This window comes from Arachis ipaensis, chromosome B09 (assembly GCF_000816755.2).
Source record: "Arachis ipaensis cultivar K30076 chromosome B09, Araip1.1, whole genome shotgun sequence".
In the NCBI taxonomy this organism is placed as follows: Eukaryota; Viridiplantae; Streptophyta; class Magnoliopsida; order Fabales; family Fabaceae; genus Arachis; species Arachis ipaensis.
Window position 1 is genome coordinate 1,908,299 of NC_029793.2, and position 11,595 is coordinate 1,919,893.

Here is an 11,595-nt window from a genome sequence, read left to right on the forward strand (position 1 = left end):
TGACTTATGTGAAATTGTCTTTTCTCTTTTGGCTTTTTTCTTTTTTGTTAGGGTGGGGAGATAATAATCAGATGGCATGGTTGAATAACTTCTTTTTATTAACTAGTATATGTGTATTGGTATTATGTACAGAATAATATACAAAAAAAAAATATTTATTTTTTAAAATAAAAACACACATAACATTTTTTATTATAAAAAATTTATAAATTTAATTAAATTTAAAATTTTTTGTAAATTTTTTTCATAATTTATGAATAAAAATTTAAATTTTTTTTACTTTTATGTTAAAATTGATTTGAGCAAATACAATCTAACACTAGATAAAATTTGTCCATGAATTATCTTTTTTATTATCATAGCAAAAAAATTATCATAGAGAACTATTTTTTTAATCAATCTAGAACGATTTTATATTTTAGTATCATATTTATTCTTAAAATTAAAGTAATATGTGTTAAAATTTATCATTATATTTTGTCTATTTTTAAATTAAAATAGCTGTATTTGTATCTAAAAATAGTTCAATATTTTTTTTTGGTTAGTTTAAACACCTACCAAAACTGCTCAAGATAAGATGATTGTATAATATATTGTCTTAACTCTTGTAAAATAATAGAAGAGAATGAGTACAATAAAAAATAATAGTTTTATAGTTTATGAAAAAAAATCAAAGAATAAAAATAATGCATCATAAGAGAAAAAAAAGTATTTATTAATTTAAAATTTTTGAATAAATAATTTTATAACAAATTATTTAACTAAGAAGGAATTCTAAAAAAATAATGAAAAAGAAAAACATCTATTTCCCTAACCAGCTGTTCTTTCTCCAAAACACCTGGAGTGTCCAGAAACCGCACAAGGTTAGTCAAAAGCCAAAACCAAACTATTTAATATTCATTATTAAGTTAACAGCCAAGTTAAAAGGCAACCAATCTATATTGAAGAATCAAAGGGNCACGCAAACCCCACCTTTTGCAATAATATTCATTATTTAAAAAAAAAAAAGGGAAAATAGTGAAGATAGTAAGAGCACACACATAATCAGGAGTCACAAACATTATAAACACCTTTTTCTTAAAGTGAAAACTCATGTGCAGTTGACTTCACGTGAAGTTGATAGCTGAGAGTTTGTTAGATGATTTGACTGATTTAACTAAATTTTTATCTAATAATTTATCAACTTCACGTGAAATCAACTGCACCTGAATTTTCACCTTTTTTTTAATATCTTTTTTTTTTCAAGGTTTATACATGATAACCTTTTATATATTCCATATTTCTAATGAGAAACCAATACCTCCCACTTTACAGCACATGCCAAATATAAAAGGCTTATCAAATTCTCCGAGTAACACATTAAAGTGTTAATTCCCTTTCTTTTTCTCTCACAAACCATATACTATATATATATATGCACTCCTCTCAATAACTTACTCATTTCTTCATCGCTCATTTGAATTATCACCGGTTCTCATAGAAAAGAGAATTATTATTATTATTATTATTATTAAATAATATTATTATTAATATTATGAAGGAAGAGTTTGTTGTGCAAGAAGAGTACGTTTCAGGAGAAGAGAGGAATCTGACGGTGCTGAAAACTTCACGGTTCTTTGCTGGCGATGGCTTCACCGTCTACGATTGCAAGGGCCAACTCGTTTTCCGAGTTGACTCTTACGGTCCCGATGCACGTGACAAGGATGAGCTCGTCCTCATGGATCCACAAGGTCGATGTCTTCTCACCGTAAAACGAAAGGTACGTTATTCATCATCAGTTTCTTTTCTTCTTAATTTACTTTTTGTTTTCTGTTTCTTCTTCCATTCTGATCCCGAGTGAGTGAGTCAGCTCAGTGAGTTCGATCGAGTTAGCGAGTCAGGTTCATCAGTTCATGTGTTACTACTTACTAGACAACATAAAATATCTAAATCATTTTAATTTTCCGTTTGCTTTATAATAAAAGAATTTGATGCATTATCACTTTTTTTGGTCCATTGTCAATTCATATATCTATTTATGTATTATTATATCAAAAGAATAATTATTTAAATAACTATTTTAGTATATTATATTATTTACATGCATGGTAAAGGATCAAACCAATGTAAAATATTTTTTACAATAAAATGAGTTTAATTAAATAATTTTTTCTATTAAGATTATTGAATTCTTTGAAATTACTTTTTATCTTAAATTTTTAAATTTTACATTTTAAATACTAAATTTAAAATGCTGAATTGTAATCTTAAATACTGTAAAAAATAAAAATTAAAAGAATAATTTTACAATAAAAAATTTAGCTGATGTTATCAAGTTAAATTTGTAGTACCCTTTACTTGTTCCAATAAAATAGGATATTTATTCATTTATTCGAGTCGACTCACTGAGTTTCTATTTGTGATACAGAGGCCGAGTCTTCATCAACGGTGGGAAGGTTTCAAAGGAGAAAGAATCGACGGTGATAAAGCATTGTTCAGTATGAAGAGAACATCTTTAATCGGACGGTCACGAGCGAGTGTTATAGTGGAGGTATACGATAAGCCCGGTGTGGAGTATCACATCGAAGGGTGCTTTTCGCAGCGTTGTTGCAAGATCTATAACGCAGCGAAGAAATTAATGGCTGAGATTCGTCGAAAGGTGGACTCCACCACAAGTGTAATGCTTGGGAAAGAAGTCTTCTCGCTTTACGTGAAGCCTGGATTTGATGGTGCACTTGCCATGGGATTGGTCTTGGTCCTTGATCAGATCAACGGTGAGAATTACTTTGAAAGTGGAACCACGGAGTCTCCGGTGCACCCTACTACAGAAGATTAAGAATTTGCATTTTCTCTCCTTTTCTTTAAAAAAAGAAATATTTGTGTTTGATGTAATTGACTAATCTTTTTTTGAGGTGTACCTTTTAATGAGTTCCACCTTTGCCATCTTGTAAATTTAAATTTTATGTGAAAAGGAAATAAAGATGAAATATACTTGTATCAATTTTTTTAGTCAAAAGCATGAATATTTCAATATTTTCTAAAAAATAGTCTTGGATTCAAGTTTTAAGAATATATACAACATATTAGATGTTAATCTATTTCCATTTAGATAGTGATATGTGATCCTTTTTATATGTGAAGTTATCTATGTCACCACTTAATTTTAGAATTGCATTAAAAATCTTTACCATGATAAGAATTGATTTAAACCATCTTTTATGGGTTTAGTTAAATTGTATTGTTGTGCTTCAGGTGTTAAATATAAAAAAAATTTTGTTCGAAAGCTAAAAATTATACGTTTTTAAAGCAATTATTGGTGTTCCCATTTATTGTATAAAAAAAATAAAACGTTCTATCATAAATAACTTTAATTAGCAAAACCAAACTTTCATTCTTAAGAACTACAATTTTGAATTTTTGATGTAATGTGATAGGTCTTATAAACTAATTTGAGTTAATAATTATTTTTCATAGACTAATTTGAATTATTTATGATTTCAGGGACTGATGAAATACAACTTCAGAGATTCAATCACTATTTTTTAAATGTTAGGAATGAAATTGAACGACAATTACAATTTCAATGTCTAAATTGGGGCTTTATTTCAAGTGACTTCAATTAAATCACTAATATAGTTTACTTTGTGTTTTTTTCATTGGTATCCTGATAATATAAATGTATATTTAGAATTCGATTTGTGCTTCAGTTAAATAAATTGTTGTCTGCCAATGAGTTATAACTCAAATGACATAGTCTCCCCATACTCAAATAAGAGGTTGCGGGTTCGAGTTTCCTATCTTTGGTTAAAAAAAAAAAAAATTGTTGTCTCCCTTCTTTTATCTCCTTTTTCTCCCCAGGTACAATAAGTTTGGATGATATATGAAGGAGCTTGTGAGAGGAGATATTAGTAAGTTAGTAACTACTTGTGTTCATTATTGATATTGAAAAGAATTGATGAAAAATAATTTATTATTTTAATAAATTAAAAAAAGTAATTGCTACATGAAAAAAATTGCCATTATTTTTATTTTATTATAGTAACTAGTAACTAATTTTTCTCCCCATGCATTATATGTTCTTGAACTTTTTTTTGTCTAGGAAAACACAAAATCTTTATATATGTGCTTATGTTCTTTCGGTAATATTTATAATGAGGACTTTTCAGGTGATATTCTTTTCCTTTAATATTTATAATGAAAACTTCTATCCGGAGTATAGAAACGTATCGCATATGCTTAAAATTTCAGTGTTCAGAAAAGAGATATTTAAACAACACACAACGCATCAAATTAAATATTTAAATCATATCAAGCCAGCAAAGAAAAGACTGAAGACTATAGTTGGTACATTACGGTGATGGTAAGAATAATTAGATATATAATTCATTTTAGTTGTTATGTCTGTTAATAACTCTAGTAGTTTCTATAAATCCAATACAAATTTTATAGACACACACAAATATTTTACATTTGATTTTTTAGGCAAACGCACACAAATATTTTACGCACACACACTCACTAGTGTATTAACCTGTAATATGCATGGGATTAAGGAAAAATATTTGAAATTTGAATTTAAGTATTTTTTTTTTTGGTGTCCAAATATCAATTTAAGTATGCTATTGAATTTAGATCTTGTGTTTAGGGATGAACGTGAATTGGATCGAATCAAATTGAATATGACCAAAATTTCGATTCAATCCACACTAAAATCATCCGATCGGATCGGATCCAATATCCGCCGTTTTTAAACTTCATATGCTACTTTTGTATGTACATTGAACAAATCTATTAATTGTGTGAACATGAATGATGGTATTCTTTCTTTTCATATATATAGATATAGATTATAAAGCATGCAACAACAGAATACGGTGGTTTGAGAAAATAAATATTATAGAGATAAAATACATGAGTTTACAAAAAATTACTTAGTAATGGATAAAACCTTCTTGAACCTAAACGCTAGGAGCCTCAAGGGACTAAAATCTGAATCACTGAAAAGAAAACAAAATTTAAGGTAAATACTCCCAACATGCAAATAGTAGTGCACCCACCTTACTCCCAAGCTGAGACAACATTTGTTGTACCCTCTTGCATTGATTCCAAACCAAAAAGTCCTAAAGCCACAAATACCTTACCCAATTCATAATTCATAATTAGCAAAAACACAACACCCTGACCAGATTTATTTGCTTGTTGTCTAAAGTGTTATCTGGGAAAACAATAATTATAGAACAATCTTAAAATATTACTATGACAACAATATTACTATGATAACTATGAAAATCAAGCTATGACATTGTGGCCGGATAACCAGCTACTTAAATACATATATCATAGTAATATTGTTGTCACTAGTTCCCTTTTTCCCAGATCTTTAAATCCCATGAATCCGTTCCTTTTACCTCATCATACACATGAACTTGAAAATTTGTATGTTTCATCTTCTGAAGTTGCTGCAAAACAGAAAACATAAACAATAAATTAAACTCTTGTATCTACTTTCCTAGTTAAATTCAATAATCAAGAACTGAAAGCATAATAATTATCAAAATGGAAAATTAGAATTTCCACTTTAGTCTCAACAGCAACAAAGAAGGGTTGAATCAAGCAATCCACTCCACTGCTTCCAACTCCTAAATTTCCACCAAATCCAATCATCCATTGAAAAAGAAGCCACCACAACTTCAGAGATTCAAACAACTTATGACTGACTCAAGTTGCTGCAGAACAAGCCTTCAGAAGCACACCCGAAAATCCGCGTTTATGCCCAAAAAAAATTACCAAGAGAATGAAGCGGTCACCCCAATTCCATGGTCTGTGAAATTCTCATGGCCAAACCAAGTCATGAAGATGCTGTCTGCTCCTGCTTCATAGGAAAAAAAATTACCCCACTTTATGAGCATATATATGATCATAGCTTTCCAACCAATCTAGCTTTCCTCTTATGTTCCACATCCATTGCACTTGATTTTTTAAAAATCATTCCTTTAAATCATGGGGTATACATTACAAAGTAAATAATAATAGCATAACAAAACTTATTTGGGAGATTGGATCATAAAAGGTTGGAAAGTACAAACATAGATATGCACATCAAAATATAGGGCTCATAAAGGGGTGTTCGGAATTTGCTTTGTATTCAATCAATTTTATATTCATACACTTCAGGTCATAATAACACAAACCATAATGCCAATTATAACTAGATGAGGGAAAGTCCAAATGGAAAGATACTCCTGATGTTATAATGTTCACAGCAAAAGCAGAGAGCACAAACTAAGCTCTTAAATTTGGACAAAGAACTAAAAGCTTAAGTTCATAAATCTCTGTCAAAAGACTAAAATAAAATGACACAACTATCACAAATACAAATAAACAACCAAAGCAAGTCATTGTCAACATATTATTCATAGAGTAAAGTGACAATTAGATCCATAAGAATTTCAACCCTGGACTTAATTAGTCCTTAAAGGGAAAAAAAAGTATCAATTAAGTCCTCTACGATAGCAAACGGTGAACATGTATGTCCTTTTGTCATTAGATAGTGCAAAACAAAACGAAGTTGTCAATGTATTTCGTTATCTATTATGGTGCGCGTACCGTTGCAGCCACATAAGCATGGAAATGATTTAGTTTTGGACAGTGAAGCATTTATTATCTTGAGTTTATATATAACCTTCATCAACTACTCTCTATTTACCACGAATCCTATCAAAACAGGTGAAATTTCGCTCCAAAAGTTATTATCTACGTGACGATTTTTTATAAATAGACACATCACATTAGCAAACGGTATATATAATCACTACTGTTAAGATTGGGGAGCAAAGCGGAGGTGGTTGGAGCAATTATGGAAGAAGGGGGCCATGAATACCTTTGAATCCCATTCCGCCATGGAAAAGGCGCCGCTCTGCTGCCATCAATGTCTCTATGGATGTTTCAGTTCGCTATGGTTACCAACCCCATAAACGAACTTTGCTATTAATAGGACAAGAAGCAGCTTGCAAAGCAAGCTTACTGCTTCCACTCCCACCGCTTGTACGCATCAATTGAAAAAGAAGCCACCAAATTGGGAAAGAACTGCACCACAAACCACATGCCCGCACCCAATTTCACTCTCTAAAGAATTTGCAGTGCGAAGAACTCATGGAGTGATGAACCACCCAATTATGGTGTGAGGTGCTGCCACCTCCTACTTCAAGGCCAACAAAATGAGTGAGCTTTACCTGTATATATAGGATTTCTAATGTAGAGAATAGAGATGGCATTGATTTTTCATGGATCTTTTAAAGGAGACAAGGTTCGAAGAGTGCAAGCCTGCGACTACACCTTTAGACTATACAGTGAAGCTGTCCGGAGAAAAGGGAGAGCCATTGAAGGATCACTCGGGCTACAGAAAGCTAGTTGGGAGGCTGTTGTACTTAGCCAATACCAGACCAGATATCAGCCATGCAGTGGGGAAACTCGGTCAATTTCTGGACTGTCCGACCACTCAACATATGCAGGCAGCACATCATGTGCTCAGGTACCTGAAAGGAGCACCGGCAGCAGGGTTGTTCTTCACTTCAGAGGTAGATTACAATCTGACTGGGTTCTCAGATTCAGATTGGGCAGCATGCCCAGACACAAGGAAGTCAATTTCGGCTTATTGCTTCTATCTGGAAAACTCACTCATATCGTGGAAGAGCAAAAAGCAATTGACAGTGGCGTCTTCATCCTCTGAGGCTGAGTATCGAGCATTGGCAAGTACCACTTGAGAAGCACAGTGAATTAGTTACATATTAAGAGACTTGCAGGTTCCTCTTTCCAAGGCTATTAACATCTTTTGTGATAGTCAATCGGCTATATACATTGCATCCAATCCTGTTTTCCATGAGAGAACAAAACACATAGAAATAGATTGTCATGTGGTAAGAAATAAACTTCAAGAAGGACTGATTCACTTACTGCCGATTTCGACTCATGAGCAAGTGGCTGATCTGCTCACTAAGGCACTTGCACCCACTGTGTTCAGTGGGCTATGAGACAAACTTGGAATGCTGAACATATGTGCTCCTAACTTAAGGGAGGGTGTCACTTGACCTTTATGTTTAGAGCTATAGGTTGTTAATATAGTGTAAGTCAGGAGCTATTATATATAGTGCATGTTAGTAGCTTAGTTAAATTTATCAGGTGAAAGGCTCACCAAGTTCACTACTGTTAGTTAGCTAAAAAGGCTTTGTTCTACTACAGCTGAGGTGCATTGTAGAGAGTATATATATGTGTGTATGTAGACTCTTCTAATAACAGAGATTCACCATTTTATCCTATCAAGTTTCACAATTTTATCTTTTTCTCTGAAGTTCTCTCTCGAAGGTACTGTTGCCCACACCATCAACACCTTTGAGAGAGAACTTCAGAGAGAGAGATAGAATTGTGAAACTTGATAGGATAAAATGGTGAATCTCTGTTATTAGAAGAGTCTACATACATATATATATATATATACTCTCTACAATGCACCTCAGCTGTAGTAGAACAAAGCCTTTCTAACTAACTAACAGTAGTGAACTTGGTGAGCCTTTCACCTGATAAATTTAACTAAGCTACTAACATGCACTATATATAATAGCTCCTGACTTACACTATATTAACAACCTATAGCTCTAAACATAAAGGTCGAGTGACAACTATCACAGTGATATCATATTTCTTAATTGAACTTCTTGCCAATCAGGTGGAAGATTATAGTCTATAGATTGTTTTCCATAATGTGCTGAATATCATTCTTGTACTCACTCCAGCTATAACCAGGATCCTTGCGGACCCTATTATCACTCATTAGATCCCTAACAGCCCTTGCATCCTCCCATCTTCCCAAAGAAGAGTACATGTTTGCTAGAAGCACGTAAGATGCCGAATTTAGAGGGTCCAACCGGAAGAGTTCCTCCGCTGCTCTTTTTGCTAAGCTCAAGTTAGTGTGAATGCGGCATGAGCTTAACACCACTTCCCAAACAACTGGATCATCCTTGCATGGCATAGTATCTAGGATCACTTCTACGTCCTGGAATCGCCCTGCTCGGCCGAGGCAATCTATGATGCAAGTGTAATGATCTGACTTTGGCACCACTCCAAATCTTTGCTGAATTGAATTGAATATCTCAACTCCTTCGTCAATCAATGCAGAGTGGCTACAACCAGTTAAGACGGCAACAAAAGTAATATCATCGGGTTTTTCACCAGATGTGATCATGTCCTTGTAAAGGGAAACAGCCTCGTCACCATATCCATTATGTGCATAACCATGTATCATTTCGTTCCAGGTAACAGTGTTTTTACTTGGCATTATATCGAAAAAGTATCTGGCTTGATCCACATTTCCACATTTACAATACATTTCTATAAGAGAACTGCCAACAAATATGTCATCTTCATAACCATCTTTTATTATCTGAGCATGAACCTGGCGTCCCTGGGATAATGAAGAGAGTTTTGCACAAGAGCTCACAATGGTAGTAAATGAAAACTCTGAAGGATAGAAGCCGCATTGGCGCATCTGCTTAAAGAAAGAGAAAGCTTCATTGTCCTGAGAATTTATTGAGAACCCTGCTATCATTGAGTTCCAACAAACAACATCTACTTTGGGCAGCTTATTAAATACATTCTTTGAAGACTCCATTTTCCCGCATTTTGAATACACATTGATAAGACCACTTGAAACATACTCATCCTTGTAGAACCCGAACTTCTGAGAGGCTGCATGAACCTGTTTTCCAGCCTCAAGAAGTCCAAGTTCCGCAGATGAACTAAGAATAACTGCTAATGTAGTTCGATCAGGAAGCTGATATTGGAATTGCATTTTTCTAAACATTTTTAGTGCCTCTTCATGATCTGCATTCTGGCTATAGGCTGAGAGTATAGCATTCCATGAACTCAAACTCGGGCAAGGCATGCTATCAAATATATCACGCCCGGTTTTAACATCCCCCGACTTGACACATGCTGCTAGCATATTGATATAAGTAACATCATCCGGTTCATATCCACAACATTGCATTCTCTGGAGATACTCCACAGCTTTCTCACTGTTGCATTTGTTGCCATACCCAGCTATCATCACATTCCAAGAAACAACACTATGCCGACTCATATTCGCGAAAACTTTTTCAGCGCTATCCATGTCCCCTATTTTCGAATACATATCCAGCTTCGAGTTGCTTAAATGGATGTCTCCCTCCAATCCCAGTTTAATTGAGAGTGTGTGCACTTGTTTTCCATGACTCTGATTGCATAGACCAATGTCCCTTTCATCAAATCCTCCTTTTGCGCACACACCCAATATACTGGACAAAGATACAGAATCAACATGAACCCCCTTTTGCAGCATGAGCCTAAACATCTCCAAAGCTTCCTTGACTTGATTCATGTGTGCTAATCCACCCATCATTGTAGTAAAGGTAACCTCATTAGGCTCATCAATGTCATCAAAGACACGAATTACATCCCCAGAAAGGCCACACTTAGCATACATGGACAAAAGGGCATTAACTACATAAATGTTACCGTCAAGACCAAGCTTGATCACAACCCCATGATTTTTCCTACCGCATCCTGCATCCAAAAGAGCACCACAAGCACTAAAAACAGTAGTAAAAGTTATATGGGAAGGTTTAACACCTTGTAGCATAATCAAATCATAGGTCTCCAATGCTTGTCGTTCATAGCCAGCACGTAGCATTGTACTGATCATGGTGTTCAACGAGACTAAATCGATTTATTGATTCAATCAATTTAATTGTAATTTAAATGAAATAATTAAATTATAATAAAATAATATATAAAATATAAATAAATACACAAAAAATTAATAGCCAAATTATTATTTCTAAGTACTTTTCTATTTATACTATTATTTCTAGCTCTCCAAACATATAAAATACTCCAAAAGTAAATCAAGTTCAGACATAAAAGTCATTACAAGTTAATTACACTAAATGAAATACTTCACATGATTAAAAGTGACAAAGCAGTGTTTCAAAATCACAAGAGTTTAAGCATAGACTAATTTCCCGGACGAAGAAAGCAATTTTAAACCCATTAAGTTCCTCCAACCAAAAGAATATATTAAGGGATAAATACTTTTTTCGTCCTTGACCTTTTTTTTTTATTAAAATCATCCTCAACGTTCAAAAACGCTTTAAAATCATCATTTTCCAAATTTTTAGACTAAAATACTCTCATCATCGTCATTCTCCTCTTCACCTTCCTCACCAACACCAACACCAACACCTCACTCCCTCACCGTAACCCCCCCTCTCTCACCCCCTCCCTTACCGTAACCCTCCTTCATTGTAACCCTCCCCACCCCTTACTCCCTCATCCCTTCTTCATGGTCATCATCATCATTAACAGATTTCATCAACAATAAATTTCATCAACAACAAATTTCATCAAAAATTCAGTTCGAAGAAGAAGAAGAAAAAGAAGAAGAAGAAGCAGAAGGCAGAAAACAAAAGCAGAAAAGCAGGGACGGCGGCGGGATGGACGCGGGAAAGCGGCGGCGGCGGGGTGATGGAGTGAGGGTTTGGGGGTGGGTGTAGGAGGAAGGGAAATTGGGGGGGGTGGGGGAGA

General features: G+C 33.9%; 3 protein-coding genes across 3 annotated transcripts; 2 read left to right on the plus strand and 1 right to left on the minus strand.

The window, feature by feature from the left end:
* LOC107616643 (protein LURP-one-related 12) lies at positions 1,362-2,980 on the plus strand. The gene is made up of 2 exons (XM_016318596.2): positions 1,362-1,759; positions 2,408-2,980. Exons 1-2 carry the CDS (start codon positions 1,535-1,537, stop codon positions 2,813-2,815), a joined length of 633 nt encoding a protein of 210 aa, XP_016174082.1. The 5' UTR covers positions 1,362-1,534; the 3' UTR covers positions 2,816-2,980.
* On the minus strand, positions 4,855-10,732 carry LOC107614671 (pentatricopeptide repeat-containing protein At4g20770-like; the record flags this gene model as incomplete). The annotated part of the gene is made up of 2 exons (XM_016316814.2): positions 4,855-5,848; positions 6,860-10,732. A coding segment is annotated over one exon (2,016 nt), but the record flags the coding sequence as incomplete, so codon positions are not given.
* Positions 7,263-7,742, plus strand: LOC107614672 (uncharacterized mitochondrial protein AtMg00810-like). Its single transcript, XM_016316815.1, has one exon. The coding sequence runs from the start codon at positions 7,263-7,265 to the stop codon at positions 7,740-7,742; it is 480 nt and encodes a 159-aa protein (XP_016172301.1).